Source organism: Aulostomus chinensis, chromosome 3 (genome assembly GCF_037954235.1).
Source record: "Aulostomus chinensis isolate RoL2024-O1b breed Wild chromosome 3, RoL_Achi_v1.0, whole genome shotgun sequence".
Taxonomy (NCBI): Eukaryota; Metazoa; Chordata; class Actinopteri; order Syngnathiformes; family Aulostomidae; genus Aulostomus; species Aulostomus chinensis.
The window spans coordinates 21,222,767-21,239,743 of NC_141322.1; the positions used below are offsets into that span (position 1 = coordinate 21,222,767).

A 16,977-nucleotide genomic window follows, 5' to 3' on the forward strand; every position below is an offset into this window, starting at 1 on the left:
AAATTCAAGCTCTAACCTATCTTCTCCTCACGTTGTGTCGGGCAGGTTTTGATATCAGAGGGGCTTGGGAGATACGCCAAGGATCCCAAGTTCGTCGCTGCCACAAAGCACGAGATCGCAGATGCATGTGAGATGACAATAGATGAGATGGAGAGCGCCGCCAGCCACCTGCTCAACGGAGGAATGGCCCCCACCATCAACGGCGTCAACATGTTCCCCCTTCTGACTCCAAGGGACTATGAACTGCAGGACACAGCAGCCAGCTACAGTGACGAGGAGCCAGAGACAGAACCCAGAGCTCCTTACGAGGAGGACCTGGCGGATGAGATGATCTGTATCACAACTTTATAGCAGTGGCTGGAGAAATCTGAGAATCAGAACCTTGTCAGACTACAATCACTGAAAATTAAAAAAAAAAAAATGAAATGCATCTGTTGGCTCTGACCAAAAGAAGTGCCTTTTACACTGAAGAGAAAAGGCATATAGAAGAGAGACACATCAGTTAATGGAATTGTTCTCCACCTGCCAGCATGGGAGGTCACAGCACAGAAGGACGGAGCAGCACCTCCCGTCAAAGGGCTTGACGTGGAGGTGCTGCAAAGGATCAGTCTGCAACCTGTTAGAGACAAGGACATAGATGCCAGGGGAGGAGATCGACTACTGGGCAGGGGTGTTAGAAACTCTTTAGGGCGGGTCTCTAAGGGTGATGACAATCACATGTACGATGTCATTACCTCAGTCACTTTATTAAGGTTTGGCATATCATGCAAGTTTTCAATGCAAGCATAGGAAGGCATATCTCGTCCCGTAGTGTCATTTGATCCATTTGTTGTTTGAAGAGATCACTATTAAAAAGTGACGAGCACCAGTAGAGTCGTACCAGAATATGCAGGAACCAACATCCTACGAATAGCGCCATTCAACTTTAGATATTTACTTTTGAAAAGCATTTGAGATAAATGCACTAGCAGGCAGGTTATTTAAAATTTTAGAATAGCCTGATTAATATTTCATAGTTGATATGCTGTAAATTGTATTATATAACACAAGAAACTTTGTAAAGAGATATTCTATATTTTGTAATTATGTATCATTTAAAATATCAGCAATATGGACCCTTGTGACACTTGTTATGCTATAAAAGCAGACTAGCATTATTTTATTAGGTACCATATTCTGATGTTTATTTGCCTTTTATGTTTTTGCTAATATGCACCTTTTGTTTTGCCTTTGAAAACAGCATTTTTTAAGAGGTTCTGCTTGTGTGACAACACTACTGCACAAGTTATGCAAATGGCTTTGATTTCTTAGCGTAGGGGTACATGCGTTACATCATCCAACCAACACCAGTTGCGTAAGGTTACGCCCCCTTTACAGGAGCATCTTCAGATGGGACGCCTCGAGGATCCGGTGCTGAGATTCTAGACAGGTGTGATGGACAAATTTGTTGGCATATTTTGTGCAGGTCATGCACAAGAATTTAAAATGCATAGTGCATTAACAATGCTGCTTTTTAGTTGGTTTTAGTCAAACCGAGGTTTTTTTTCTGCCCCCTACTGAAATGCCTTTTTGCTGCTGAAAGACAAAAGGAATAGATGGTAATAACAGGTAATTATTTGTCATAATTTGTGTTGGAAAACTTTGTCGATGGTGGTGTGATTCCATTAAAACTGTACTAAAATCACATCTCAGCCTTCACACATGAGGGCTCCGAGCTGGTGGTGGCAGAGAGACACATGCGCGCATCCAAAGGTCAGAAACGTGTCAGCGTGTGTTTAGGTCAAGGGTGTCCTGGCATCAGGATGCTGGAGAGAGGCGAAGCAATACTAACCCCCCATCCCCCTTTTCTCTCTCGGCCTGCCTGGTTCCTGCTGTAAACCTTGTTAGGCAACAGTGAAAACATATCATCGTCTCCACGTATCTTCTTTGTCCCACATCAGAGATTTTGTAAAAGACGAGAAGAGTCGGATTGAATGTTTTTCCTCTAATCATATAAATGAATGTGACTAGAGGGGAAACCCGGATGCATAAAAAAAGTAGTAAGTAAGTTGGAGCAAAAATAATTATACTTATTGAATTATCATGATAAATGTACAAACAAAGTGGGCTTTTTCAGGCATGAAGAGTTTTGAATTAGCACCATTAATATGATCGTGAGTGTTTGATTTGTAGGCGAGTGCGTAAAGTACTCTAATTCAACCGAATACTGTCATGACTATATAGGTTTTCCATTTTGTGTGCACATTGAAAGGGCTCTTTGAATTGTTTGTGAGTAAAAAAAAGAAAAAAAAACGAAAAAATATTCTAGTCCTTTTGTTGTCATATAAAAGGACCAATGCACATAGCAGGCACATTGTTCTATTCGTAGCAATTGATGAACTGAAGATATGCATTATTTTGTAAACACTTTTAAAAGTTGTGTTAAACTAAAGATGAAAAAGAACTTACTTTTACCTCACGTCAGGGATTCCTGATTAAAAGAACATAAGGATTTGGTTCAGTCTATACCAATGGTATTTAAATATTAGCACATAGCTGTTTGTCTTTGCACAAGTAACTGTATAGTGCTTTTGTTTCTCCTTTTTATAAACAGATTTGTGTATTAAGGTGAAACAATTTTGTACTTTTTGTGACTGTGTGTATGGTTTAGTGGAATCTATATTTGTCATTTACACCTCACCTTACAATGCTGGGAAGTATTAAAAAAATATTTTCAAGGTGCACTCTTCCTCTTTTCGCAGATAGGGAAAAAGATAAAATAGTAAAGTACCAGTTTACAGAGAAACATTGATTTTGAGCATTTGTTTTCTTCATATTGTTATAATTCTATTTACTATTACAACTATTAATGTTCTGAAAGCTGTATTAAAATAGAAGATAATGTAAAATATGTACAAACGTATGGAAAGACCCATGGTAATGTTCTCTACTTGAAAGTCTTGATATTTGCTCCGTAATGTTTTTTTTCGGTAAACATCATTTCTCTTAGTAGCAAATGCTTTATTATAACCCTCCGGGGTTTGTATCAATACATTTTTTTGTATTTTTCATTTCATTTTGGCCTTGACTTTTATTTGAATCGATACTGATATTTTATTTTCTATTGATCATCATTGAATAAACGTATGCTGAAATACAGTTTTCATTTATTTGTGTTTTATAGTTGTTTTCACCGATACGTCATTACAGAGCGCTTGAGAGACCATAGATAGAGTAATATATTTATTTTTGGTAGGCTCCAGCCCCCCGCGACCCTTAACAGGATAAGAGGAAGAAAATGGATGGATGCATTTTTGGCGTCAAAATTTAAGTTGTGGGGGGCACGGTGGTGCAGGGGTCAGCACTGTCTGCCTCACAGCAAGAAGGTTACGGGTTTGAACCCCACCTCCGGTATCTTTCTGTGTGAGTCTGCATGTTCTCCCTGTTCCTGTGTGGGTTCTCTCTGGTACTCCAGCTTCCTCCCACAGTCCAAAGACATCAAGAGAGGACGAGGCTGATTGATACTCTAAATTGACTGTAGGTGTGACTGTGAGTGTGAATGGTTGTCTGTCTCTATGTGTTGGTCCTGTGATGGACTGGCGACCTGTCCAGGGGGAACCCCACACTTAACAGAATAAGTGGTATAACATGGATTGATGGATGATTTAAGTTGTTTCCCCAATTTAATTAGTCCGTGCCAATGAAATATAAATTGATAAAAATTCTATATTATTGTGGCCATAAAATTATTTTTTCTCTCTACAGTCAATCCAGGGGTCTTTATCTGTAAATTTACTATACACACACATTTCACAATTTAAAAAACAAAACAAAACACTGCAGTTGTAGTTTCATTCAGGTAGCAGGTGTAAAAAAGGATCTGTATACTGAATTATGTAACAGTTGTTAATTGTTTGTAGCCACATGAACGTTTCAGGATGGAGAAACTTTATTGGCTGTGGTCTCCAGAGTGGTTAGAGCCTCCGATGTCTCTTCCTCCAGCCACAAATTCTTCCCACACATCAGGAACGGAACCGCGTACTTACGGAACTGCAAAACAAAATCAAAAATAGGAGATTCAGGCAAGATAAGTTCATTATATTTTGAAAAAGGTTATATTCAGAGTCTCAAAACATTCCGACACCATTTACCATCTTGGTAAAGGTTACATTTTATATTTAGAATTGAGACTATATAAGATACTATACACATGTACAATACTATATACATCCAATTACAGCAGAGCACTCAATTACAGGCTCAAATAGTCCTACTTTTGTTGTCCTCTACTACCACCAGATGGTGCTGATTCCCCAATATGTCACTCAAGTTGTCCATATACTTTATTTGCCAGTATAATCGATGATCTTTCATCTGTATGCAGTTTTACGGTACCTGCTTGTTGAAGTAGATGTAGATGATGGGGTTGTACACAGTACTGCTCTTGGCCAAGTAAACAGGCACCGTGCCAACCAGTGGGTGAATCTCCACATCAGGGTTGTAGACCACCAGCATGGCCAGGCTGGCGTACGGCAACCAGCTGATCAAGAACGTGAGGACCATAAGAACGACCATGGAGGCCACCCTTAACTCTCCCTTAGCTACCGCACCGTCCTCCATGAAGGCCATGGCGGATACCTGCAACCCAGCACAGAATAAGAATCATGTTTTATTTATGTGTAAAAACAGATTATGAGGTCATAAACTGCTTCACGACTGTAAACACAGCAAACCCACATTGCTCAAATGTAAAAGGTAGAACAATGAATCTTACAATAGAAAACTTTAACAGCAAATATGATATTAAAGCCTCAAGATCAAAAGCCTTTTGAACAACATGTTCTTTTTTAAGTACTGTTAAAGAAAATACTACTAATTTTTCAAGGCTGGGTTCATCAAATATGAATCATAATAGATTTTTGGGGACATTCACCTGGTGTAGCACCCACATTAGTTTTGAGTAGGATGCCAAGATGATGACAAAAGGAACAGCGAAGCACACTGCAAAATAGACCAGGATGTAGGACGCGTTCTGAGGGTCTCGGTTGTGCCAGTCTGGCGCGCAGGATGTTCCGACCCCCTCCAGCTCATACCTGCCCCAGCCAAACAGAGGAGGTATGTTCCATGTGAGGGACCACAGCCAGGACAAGGCTATACCCCCAATTGCGTGTTTCCTCTGGAAGACTATCCGACCCAAAGGTTTACACACCACAAACATCCGCTCCACGGCGATCAGGGCAACTGTGCACAAAGATGTGATCCCTGCAAAAGACCAATGACACAAAACATCAAGTAGATTTTCCTTTAAAAAAAACAATAATTTGTGTTGTGCTACCTGAGATAACAAAAGAATTCATGGTAAATTAACTGTGTTATTGCACTGTTGTCCAAAGCTCTTGACATTGTTCCTTTATTCATCCCTCATTCTCCCACACTGACGGTGGAGGTACACAAAAGTACATGTAGTATTTTCTGATGATAATGAAAAAGTCTGGAGATGAGGATGAGAGTATGTTTAATATTTGTATGTGAATATCATTAGCCAGTCTTTAATTGGTGTATCTACGCTTAAGTCCATGAATTAGCCTATCAGCGATGCCGTCATATCCGTGGTGGTCTGGTCCCACCACTTACTCCAGCTCGTTACTCAAAGTAAAAACACTAATGTAAGTACACCACAGGCGTCAGGGAAGCAGCCTAATCAGCTGATCTGAAAAGACAGGGCTGGAGGGAGGGGTGGACGGTCTCAACTGCAGTTAGAGGTTGTCATGGTGATGCTAACTGCTCAGATGTTGTTCAGGGTCAGCGGATAAGACTTCAGCCGAGAGATGGAACACTGGCCACTGAACTTCATATATCATGACATGCATTTTATGTTTGCAGAGTTAAAAATGTGTGAATTGCAGTAAGTAAAAAAAAAAGTCCAATTTTTTTAGTTTCCCTCTGGGTTTCACTTTACACTGGAGTCTACGGGACAGCACGAGGTTATTAAAAGAAGCCGAGTTTACTTCTGTTACGGCAAAAATTGATGTCTGTAAAGTTAATTTCTTGGTCTTGTGAACACGTTAAAATGTAACTCTTCAAGAAGAGTTTAACACCGTCTCCCTTTCTGTGCGTCATGTCAACCAGTCTTACTTCATGTAATTTTGACAAAGGAAAAAACTGATTCCTTATTCAGAGCTGCACCAAAATTTAATGGCTTCCCCTCCCAGATATCATGAAAATCAGACAGGTAGTTTAGGGGTTATTCCAACTAGGTTGTGCTCCTCTTTTCACTTACCACACAAGGACACAGCAAAGCCCTCCAACACACAGCCTGTTCTTCCCAGAGAGAAGTACCCCTGAGCGTTGTTGACCACAGACAGCACCCCTCCGGTCAGCGCCGTACCCAGGTCAGCCACAGCCATGTTCATCAGAGCGTAGTTGAGCGGTTGCCTCAGCTGCTTGTGCACGAGGGACACAATAATCACTGTAGCGTTGAGGATGATGGCCGGACCAGTGAAGAGGGCCATGATGATAGAGAGCACGATGAAGCCGGTGCGTGACAGAGGGGGCTCACCCTCCGGGCCCACGTAGGCTGATGAATTTGGATGGAAAAGTGAATGTTGCATGGATGCAAAGTTAAAAGGAAAAAAAAAAAAGCGGTCAGTTTGGATGGAATCTTCTTGTCCTGGAGCTCCTACCTAAATGTCCAATATCTCACCGTCTGAGTGTGACTGCCGAGATTAAATGCCTGGAGTGTAAATCCTCCAGATCTGGATTTAACAAAGAGTAATTCCTCCAAATGTTGATCCTTGAACCTTCACCTTTTAATTGATTGAAGGGACAATGGGTGACCCCACAGTACTCTTCACCCGCAGGTGTGGAGATTAATAAACACGGTACTAGAAGGGACTAGAAGACGGCTTTAGTGAAGAAATGATTAGCGTCAGGGTGTTTCAACATGATGCAAAAATGAGGGATGATGATATTATCTTCTTACATGAAGGAAGGGTCATGCTTCAATCATCATCCCTATAAGGTGACTTGAGCTCGGTTTATTAATCGAGCCCACAGAAGCAAAGATAAATATAGGGGACTCCAGTCAAAGTGATCATTTATGTAAATGAGGGGGACGACAAGTCCCAGCGGTGGAGAGCAAAACAAATCAAATGTAACAGAGAGTTTAGCATGATGAGGGAATAATTTCATCAAATATTCTGGTTTTGCCCTCCAGTGCTGCTGGTGGGGACCGACATGCTTTTAAGAAGAAGAAAAAAAAAAGTAAAATCATGGGTGTTTTTCATTTGAACTGATTATTCAGCTGTGGGGATCACGAATGAAGACCGCAGTTTGACCGATACAAACAGTACACGCCGGATCAATAACGGTGAGGGTCTCTGCAAAGGAATGAACATTACATGAGTTCTATTAATTTGGAATTTATTGAGTGTTGGATTTTTTTTCCATCAAGCAGCAGTTTTATAATTGAAGCAATATAATTATCCGCACTGCATATGAATGAAAAATAAACTTGTATTGACTTTTTTTGTCATGTTTACATCTTAGAGAAGTGATTTCTAGTGGATTTAAGGTCAACAAATGGACTCAGGACGCAGTCCAACAGCCCTGATCTTCCCAAACTGCTGATGTAACTGGTTGGTAACTAAATACTTGGTGACACAAATGAAATAGACTGTTGGGTTCAAGAGAACAGAGGATTTTTTTTTTTTTAGCCTTAATTATGGAAACAAGGTATTAACGATGTATAAATGCTTGACGATCACAACAGGTCTTTACGCGTACAATTCCGTGTTTTTTGTAGGAATGTGGAGGAAGAGCTGGGCTGGACTGAACGCTCCTCGGAGGCTGAGGGCATGAGGCGAGGTTAAGCTGCGGGATTTAACAAAAGTGCATGAAAACAGGTGTCCTGTGATTAACCTTGTAAGAGGATTACATCCAATCAAGTCAAGATGTAGATTACAACTGTTTGGGTTCAGGGTTCACATGTTCAAGTCGTCTCCCACTAGACGGCTTCATTTCCTGGACAGAGACTTTTTGATTCCTTCATCGCTTTCAGTGTTTTCAAAAGCCCGAAGCCTTAACACAGACTGACTGTGGAGCGCAACTTCTAGCCCCTCTCTCGGTGTGACGCAGGATTTAATATCTTAGAATATCTAGTTTGGTCTTGTAATGAAGACATTCTTCTCTTAGAGTTTCAGCTTGTCGACCTCATTAATCCAGCAGCTAAACTAATCTTAAACCAGTGAGGTAAAAAATTAGTTAAAGAGCAAAACAGCAAAGTAAAATCATTTGAATCTACGACAGTCCTACCTATGTCACCTCATATTGGTAAGGTTTGACCTTTGGGAGTGGAGGTCATGACATCATTTAAGAAATTCAATTAATAAGAGATTCGTGGCTTTGCAACCTCATCCTGCCTCAAACGGAGCAGGTTTGTCTCGCTGAAGCTGCTTGTGAAGGCCTCTGGCAGCATGAAGTCTTTCTTCAGCGTGGTGAAAGACAGCCGCTTTAATTCCGTCGTTAATGAAATCGTTGGGGCAGTTGGAGCTGTGAGTGGGCAGGTCAGAGAAGCGACTGGATGATTTGTCCGTCATCCTACAAGGCCTTATCTGTGCGTCCAGACAGCGAAGCCTCCTCACAACTTTGATGTACGATGCAATTACTAAACTAATAAAAGCTTCAAGCGGAAACATGGCTGCCGTGCTGGTGCACGAGAGGCATCCTCCTGTGCGTGCGTGAGTGCGTGTGTGCGCGAGGATGATTATCCTTTCCTAATCAGTTTTCAATTTAACAGCTTGATAAGGATGTTATATTCCTATACAGGAACAATCCAAACGTCATCAGTCTCATTGCGCTGCGCCTGCCTCCGGGTTCACCTGGGAAAGTTGCTTTGACATGACGTCAGTGGTTTTGCGCTAAATGGTTTTGCACCAAAGTTTGCTGGACAATAACTCCCGAGGTAGCTCTTGTATTTATTCATTAATATGAGTTTCAATCAAAATATAAAAACCCCAAATGACACCAGATGTCTTTTTTCTTGCTCTTCTTCTTTCTTCTATAATCGCGCTGCAGAAACCAAATATCTGCAGTCGCATCATCAGGAATCTTTCCCTCAACCGCATCTCCAACTTTAATGACGCTCTGCAGGTCTAAGCTGTGCAATAATGATTCCGTTACAGTAGAAATACTTCCAGGCGTTCAGCTGTGTGGTGTTTGGTGCAGAGATTACAGCTCATGGAGCGTGAAGCGCGGTGGAACAACTTCATGCTGCTTTACTGTAAATCCAGGTGCCTCGCAGAGGAGAGCCTCCGTTTCGTGTCCATGAAATCAAACCACCCGGATCATCTCCGGGATTTACATTTTGCTGCATCCAGCTGCAGGAGCTCCTTGAGGCTTCGGTACAAAAGAGGCTGTGGTGGTTTTCCTCCTCAACTGATGGGCTTTCCTTTCTCAGAAGGGCAGGAGGAGGATCTCTCTCTCTCTCTCTCTCTCTCTCTCTCTCTCTCTCTCTCTCTCTCTCTCTCTCTCTCTCTCTCTCTCTCTCTCTCTCTCTCTCTCTCTCTGAATGAAGGAATGAAGGAATGTTAAAGTGTCTAATATACGTGCAGGCTGGTGCGCCGGGCTCCTGGAGCAGGCTACTCGCTGCTGGGATTTACTGGACAACCTGAAGATGCAGCTTTACTGGAGGGTTTTGTTCTCGCACTTGTGCAGCTGCAGCAGCTTCCTTCTGCTCTGGATCTCCGTCGGTGTGAAGGTGGTGGAGGTGGAGGGATCCCAGCCCGGCATCCCTCTGTCAGTGTGAGTGAGACGCAACTTTAGCGCACATGGAGATAACCAGCATGTCTGACACGGAGGAAACGGAGCCCACTTAGAATTCAGCTCTCATTTTAAATTTTAGCGGATAAATTCGTTCCAAAACAGACCAACGAAGACGAGAGATTTGTTAAATTCAACCACACACGCTGTCCTGCTCACAGGCCGCATTTCAGGAGGAAAAAAACTGCTGGAGAGCGATTTCTCATTTTTGTAGGTATTTAGTGAAGATTCCGAATATTGTTGAATGTTTAATCAAAATATTGAAGGTAATTTTGTCTTTGAATTGTATTTTTGTTGTTTTGTTGCAAGAATACAACAATAGTTGCAACAGATGGATTAGAAATAATAAGAAACCTTTTTATAGCTCACGGACATAAAAGAAACTTTTTTCTTTCTCGCTTTTTTTTTAAACAGTAATATTCAGTGGCTTTCCATGGTTTTGTTGTTTACTGTAAATTTGAAGTAAATTAAATACAGCAGAAATCCCATTGCTGAAGCTCTTGTCGCTCTGTCGTTTATTAATTACCAAAGTTTAACCGATTCAGTCCCTTCTTTTTCTTCTTCTTTTTGCAGCATAACTGCAGTAATGGGAACCATTTTGAAGGAATTTGTTATCAAGTTCCACCAGCTACAATTTGTGCATGAAACATTTAAAAGAGCAAAGATCAAAATCAAAAATGCAACTGCAAATCTTGAATGTTGCTTTACATGATTTCAAATTTGTGTAGGAGCTCATTTCAAGGTGTCCAAAAAGCTCAATTTAGAACTTGATGAAAATAGTTTTTTTTTTAAAAAGAAGGTTTTTTGTTGTTGTTGTTGTTGTTGTTTTTTTGTTGTTGTTTTTTTTCTTCCCCCTTGGGCGGCATGGCTCGGAGATAGCGAGGCGGTCGAGCAACCAAATGGTCGCTGGTTCGATCCTCACTTCCCCCGGTGACCATGTCAGAGCGTCCTTTAGCAAGATACTGAACCCTTGATTGCTCCTGATGGCCCTGCGACGGACTGGCGACCTGTCCAGGGTGAACCCCGCCTCTCACCCAATGCCAGCTGGGATAGGCTCCAGCCCCCCTCCCTCCCAAGGATTTAAACGCCAGTTGAGATTTCAACTTCTGGCAATTATTCAGTTTGGAAAAGGACGTGTTCATTGTGTGTTTTAAAGAAACACACACAAAAAAGTTTTTTTCTACAGATAATAGCAGGTCAAATGTTGCTTGCAAATATATATATTCTTATAATAATTCTTTAACCAGGAAGGTTATTCATGCTATATTTTCTCTGCATGTCATAACTTCCTCATATCATGTTTTTAATGAAGCTAAAATGCATATAATCCCATTTCTAATCAGTAATGTGTCAGGCGAGTGAAAGTGAGTGAGGATGATAGCCACTGGTTTAAGGATAGAAAGTAGAAGAGGACAGATGAGGAGAGATGGAAGCAGCTGTGTTGAGAGAAGACTTCATCTTGCATTTGCTGCTCTAACTTCAATCTTAATTTAAAAACTGGACAGAAATTTGTGATTTTATACTATTAGATTTAATTTCTTTCTCTTTGTTGTTGTCTTTTATGATGAATGATTTTTTTTCATACTTGTGAGACTAAATTTCTCTCTCTTCATCTTGTTTAGTGTTAAGCTCTGGGCTTCAGCTTTTGGTGGGGAGATTAAATCCATTTCTGCAAAATATTCGGGATCTCAGCTGCTGCAGAAGGTACTTAAGTCACATCTCAGCGCTTCAGTGTTGTACCGACACAAATGGCCTCTTCTCTTTCGTCTTACGGTCCTGAAGTGGCACGCATTTATTGTTCGCTGTTACCCTGTTTTCCCTCTGTAATGGTCACATTTCTGGGTCTCAGCTGAATGCCGATGCGTTATGTTGGAGGAGACTCAGGTGTGTGTGTGTGTGTGTGTGTGTGTGTGTGTGTGTGTGTGTGTGTGTGTGTGTGTGTGTTCCTGATATGGCCCATTAACCACAGCTCTGATTCATCTCATCCCTTCAGTTTACTCTCTAGAGTCCAGAGCTTCAACCTCTAAATATGAATGCGACAAGGAGACAAATTAAATAACTGTGTGGTTTTGGTTGATAGTGTTGGGGTGGGGGGGGGGGGGGGGTTAGAAGTGAGTAGGTAGGTTTAACTTTCTGGCCACTTGATGGCAGGGTGGACTCTGTTTTCTCACCTTCAAATTCTGCTTCGTGTTGCATGAGCTGTGATTTGTGTGTTTGTGACTTAAACTGAAACAACGGTGAGGTCAACAGCTGGAGGTGTGAATGCTGAGTGACTGTACTGCAGTGTGAGTGTGACGCATCATGTTTAAAGTTACACTGCATACAACACACACTGTGTGATGTACTTTCCTAAATATCCCTGTGAACATTTGCTGAACATGCAAAATGGTAACTCCTTTATATGTAGCAACTCACTTTAAAAGTTACGTGGTACAGTTTTATTTTACGTTCATATAAAGATAAAAGCACAAGACACATCCAGGGCGTAAAAAGTAATCTTATAAAATACATTATCAAGCTCAAGTTGCCTTAAATTTAGTGATACTTATGATGATTATGGAAAAGCAAAATGTATCAACTTGTTCTGCAAATTTGGTATTAAAAGTTGTCCTTGCACACATATGCCCATATCTGCTATAAAAAAACAAACTCATTGGGTTAAAAAAAACTGTAAAATCTGCAATAATCATCATCATCATCATCGTCATCGTCATTATAGGGAATTACACTCTTACTTACGCTCACTAAATGTAGTGTTCTTTCCCAAGAGGCCATATTTGTATAGATACACAATTACATCAAGTAGAAAATAGATAGAGGCCTTTTTTTTTTTTTGAGGTGTGCGTCTTGAAAATACAGTGAAGTCACCTTAGTCTGAAATAGCGAGGTCACTCCTTTTAAGACAAATAAAGCAGGTGATGGTCCGGAGAGATGGGGGATGTGAAAACCCTGGTGAAGTGTTGTGTACCTACAATATATAAAACAGGGCACTATAAAGTAGATGAAGGACAAAACAACCCATGTCTTTAAGAAGTCATCGACTCAAATGTCCTCGGCCTACTTCCTGTATACTCAGCACTCAGAACTTCTAGTCAGGAGAAGTTCTATAAAATACAAAATCTGGTACTTGAAATTGCGGGGTTTTATTGGAAGCAGTGGAGGAAATAAAACAGTCAGACAATGAAAGATACTCAGGGTTTGTTCACCGCTGTAGCTTACGTGCGGGATCCTGTTTTCACCTGCACCGTGTTAAAAGCTGTGTCTGACATTCCGCTCACCTCACACATGGAGGAAAAACAGATCATTTCATACAAAATACACACAATAATTCCTTAAAGAGAGAACGTCGCCTGAAAACCACCATTTCTTTTGTCTGTAACTCTTTTTTTCCTACTTACAGTTAATTTACAGCACCGCTCCTCATTATACTTATAAATCCACCTTCATTTGACCTGCTCTCACTATTTTAGGAGCTGTGGGCCATCACGGCACCTCGTCCGGGGACCAACTCCAGCTCTGAGTCAACCTCGCTGGTCAAAGGCAGCAGCAGGATTAACTCCAAAAGCTCACCTGCGTGTCCTGGAGGGTGGGAGGAGAGCGGAACAAGCAGAGGAAGTCCACGCAAACATGGCGAGAGCATTCAAACTGCTTTCAGGAGGCGACTCCAAGGGCCCAACCTGGCACCCCCCTGCCCTGAGGTGACACTCCCTGAGATTGAAGTTCAAATGACTGCTTAATTTCTTTCCAGGTGTTGGCTTTCCACGACACATTTTGTAAAATGCCCCGTAGATTTGTTCTCTTTTGTTGTGTGTATGTTAGCACTTTGCTTGTGTGTTCATTGAGGCATGTCTTGAGAGGCTGAGCGAGTCAGCACAAAGCAGCGAACTGTGAGGGAACTGATGGGTTGTTAGGGGCTGGTCATTAAGGTTAATCATTAGAAGCTTTTGTGGTGAATTAGCCAATGTCACTGAGACTTCTGGAAAAAGGGGGGAACACCGGAGCAGCTCAGGCTCCTGGCAGGTGCACCTCACATCTGCATTGGTCTAATCAATAATCATGATCAGTGCTTGTGATGGATGGGGCTTGACCTCCACTTGATGACTGGAGGAGTGTGAGGGAAGGGGGGGCAGGCTCAGGGTGCTGAGGCGAGGAGGACAGGCGTGAAATGAACTGTTCTGCTCCAGTGCGGGTCCACACTCTTCCTTTCAGTAGGTAATTTGTCGCCTCATGTACTGGAGTGTTTTTGTGAGCGTCATGTGTTTGAGTGGTTGCTGCAGGCCTGTATTGTCTTTATTTTTAGATATTAGAGGGTTGGGATGTGGCTGACTGGACAGCGTGAGAGCGTCAGAGTTTTGTTTTTATTTGATGTGTGTGTGAGAGTGTGTATGGGATTATGTAATGTTGTATTCCTCTGAGCTGCTGCGCTTTGTTCTGTATCACTGGAGGTCCTGAGCATCCAGCAGAATCAGCATTATGTGAGGTGTAGTTCATTACCCTGAATCGCCCGAGCTTGACACGTTATTATCTTTCTCCTGTGCTCTGACTCCATTTCAATTACACTCTTACCATGCATAGCCTTTAGATCCACCCCCTCTCCCCGGCCACCCAACGTAGCCTTCCTCAGCCAATCAGAGAGAAGGAAGCAGCAGGTGTAGCCAATGACTGAGACCAGATAAAGCCTATCAATCATCCTGTGTTGCAGCATGGGTTTTATCAGCCACTCATCTGAGATGGGCTTCCTGCAGCTTGTCAACCAACATGTGAAAGCTTATAAGCCTTGTTTATCAATCCTCACAACCACACCCCCCACCCCCAACCCCAACCCTCTGCCACCACCCCCCAACTCCCACCCCCACCCCTACCTCCCCACCTCTCTGGATGCAGAGACACAATAACCTGTAAAATGCAGAACACACACAGAAAATGATGTTTGTCTCTTTCCCCTCCTGTGGGTGTGAAATGGACATCCGAGGTGATTAAATAGTTCAGTGTGAGCTGAAAACCTTTTTCTTTTTTTTAAGATTTACAGTCATCCTCTTTGTTTAAATGTCACTGCTTTTGTTTCAGAAATATAAAGAGCAGGAAAAGTCTGTCAGAGTGGAAGAAATTGATGGCGTGAAGTTGGTGAAAAACCTGGCGGTGAAGATGGAGGAAATGTTCCGGAGAAAAGCAGAGGCCACCAGGGTGGGTCAGATTTATTGGAAAAAACAAAACAAAACTGGGTTTGTTTTTTTTTTAATATGATTTCATGGTTTGTAGGAAATGATTGTTAGTCAACTGTAAAAGGAGATAATTGTGTTCAAAGATCAAATCCTCTACATGATGTTGAAGCTGGATGTTGGACTTTATAGGCCGGAGTCTCACAGCAGCAGCCTGTCTGCGACCTCAGCACACACAGGAGCTTGTAACCATTATTGCGCTGTGCCTCGCAGTGACTGCTGGGAAATGATAACGTTTATCTCACCCCGCCTGCGCGACCATTCGTGACATTTCCTCCTGTAAATTACACCCCCAGGAGGTTTAGTGATTCCCAGAGATGTATCAACATATTCCATTTTTGCGAATGATGTGAAAACAACAGAAGCTAACCATTTAGCTTTTGTCAATTTTGTAGCACAGAAATGTGGTGGGGGTGAAACACCATCACGTGGCTCAAAATTAAATTGCAAGTTAATAATTTAGTCCTAACAAAAGTGCTTCAATGAAGGGGTGAAGGTGGAGTGTCAGGCCAACCACATCATTTCTTTAAAAGCATATCGTTTCGATTACAAATCATTATTTATATGTTGTGCCATTTGCTGACATGACTACTTCACCGTGAGGTCAATTGAATTTGTCCGCCACAGCTCAGTCGCCTCAGTTGTGTTTATATCGCAGTTATTTTGACACATGTGACAGATGTTAATTACCTGCTTGGCACCGAAGGCGAGAGGGAGCGTCAGTGTTTAGGTGGCATTTCCCAGAAAAACACCGAGCCAAGCACATTTGCAGGATCGAGTTATTGTGGAGGCCAGATGAAATCCTCCATCCATCATTTCACACCTGCACTCCACTGTTGTTGTGGCCAACATTTTACACATGTTTTTGTCCCTCAAAAATACAAGAAGGAAGGAAGATGTAGTGAGTTTGGCTTGAAAACAACTGGATGGAGTAACATTTACTGCAATTCAGAGAAATGAATTGGAAGTGGTGTGTTTGAGATTAGTAGCTAAAACTAAATTTGCATTATTTGTATATATTTTATGGCTGTCTGCAGGATGGACTTAAAGCTAAATAATAATTAGGCCTGTATTGCTTCTCCTGTCAGCGGCTGGTGGAGGCAGCAGAAGAAGCTCATCATCAGCATGAAGAAAACCCTGACCTACAGGTGAGAAAAGAAAAAGAAAAGAAATGTGTCATTGTATCCATACCAGGATGAATTACTGTTGAATGGATGTGGAAGGTGAGAGAAGGGTAATAGACCCTAAAAGTCTTTAATTGGGTTGGCTTCGTCCTTCACTCCGATGTCCTGTCGGAGCTTTGATACATGTGTCTTTGATGTCGCACACACCGAGGGCTCTGTGCCGTCATAACTCACTGACCCTTTTACGTGTACAGACAGGAAGTTTCACATGTATAAAAGATGTATGGCTGAGGGTTATGAAGGTCTAGTGGTGGTGCCCTGCACGCACGCAGTATCCAAAAATACTTTACCCTCTCAAAAAGTTCAAATTTTATTTAAATGTCGGGCACAATTTGTCTCTGTAATCTGTTTTGTGCACTGGAGAATAATTGTGATGTCATAAACCCTGCTTGTTGGGCCACCCCTTAAAATCAGTTTTTCCCTGAGCACAGAGAACATTTGCACTTTCACCAATGAGTGGGAAATCAGCCTTCTGGTTTCAAACTCAGCGCATTCATCATTCTACACTGTAAAGCTGAAACATTCAACTGTATGATCAAGGAGACAGATACTTTTTTGACTGAGGAGTAGGATTTTGATGTTGTTGGCAGAATAAAATGCTCTGCTAATGAATGACATTGTTTTTATTGAAACAAGTAAGGCTTCTTGGTGAGAATGCTGGTTTGGTGGACATTAGAGGAGAGGGGAAAAAAATGGAGGATAGGCCGCATTGCCTCTAATCTTTATTTCAGTCAGCAGGATGTGCTCCTGTGCTCTCTCTGGCTCAGCTCAGAACA

The 16,977-nt window shown here is 41.9% G+C and overlaps 3 protein-coding genes across 12 annotated transcripts in view; 2 read left to right on the top strand and 1 right to left on the bottom strand.

Moving 5' to 3' along the window:
• cacna1da (calcium channel, voltage-dependent, L type, alpha 1D subunit, a) overlaps positions 1 to 3,125 on the top strand; it is a 64,556-nt gene extending 61,431 nt beyond the window's left edge. For all 10 annotated transcript variants that reach the window (XM_086199565.1, XM_086199566.1, XM_086199567.1 and 7 more), the window contains one exon: positions 46 to 3,125. In XM_086199565.1, coding sequence (XP_086055691.1) covers positions 46 to 351 — 306 coding nt within the window. In that variant the 3' untranslated portion in view covers positions 352 to 3,125. The remainder of the gene's footprint in view (positions 1 to 45) is intronic.
• Positions 3,126 to 3,912: 787 nt separating this feature from the next.
• On the bottom strand, positions 3,913 to 6,590 carry LOC147268206 (parapinopsin-like). The gene is made up of 4 exons (XM_086200800.1): positions 6,260 to 6,590; positions 4,913 to 5,241; positions 4,375 to 4,617; positions 3,913 to 4,029 (listed from the first exon to the last, which is right to left on the bottom strand). The coding sequence occupies exons 1-4, from the start codon at positions 6,588 to 6,590 to the stop codon at positions 3,913 to 3,915; spliced, it is 1,020 nt and encodes a 339-aa protein (XP_086056926.1).
• A 3,005-nt stretch (positions 6,591 to 9,595) lies between these two features.
• Positions 9,596 to 16,977, top strand: part of LOC147268207 (voltage-dependent calcium channel subunit alpha-2/delta-3-like) — a 30,214-nt gene continuing 22,832 nt past the window's right edge. Inside the window, exons 1-5 of the mRNA XM_086200801.1 lie at positions 9,596 to 9,780; positions 11,421 to 11,502; positions 13,269 to 13,496; positions 14,866 to 14,982; positions 16,106 to 16,165. Of these exons, the coding sequence (XP_086056927.1) occupies positions 9,653 to 9,780; positions 11,421 to 11,502; positions 13,269 to 13,496; positions 14,866 to 14,982; positions 16,106 to 16,165 (615 nt within the window). The 5' untranslated portion in view covers positions 9,596 to 9,652. The remainder of the gene's footprint in view (positions 9,781 to 11,420; positions 11,503 to 13,268; positions 13,497 to 14,865; positions 14,983 to 16,105; positions 16,166 to 16,977) is intronic.

Bases quoted from the DNA above. Each gene is read 5' to 3' on its own strand.
- LOC147268206 (XM_086200800.1), bottom strand. From the start codon at position 6,590: ATGCAACATTCACTTTTCCATCCAAATTCATCAGCCTACGTGGGCCCG. The intron at 5,242-6,259 runs GTAAGTGAAAAG...GGTCTTTTGCAG, and splicing joins CTTTGCTGTGTCCTTGTGTG to GGATCACATCTTTGTGCACA. The intron at 4,618-4,912 runs GTGAATGTCCCC...GCTGGGTTGCAG, and splicing joins TAATGTGGGTGCTACACCAG to GTATCCGCCATGGCCTTCAT.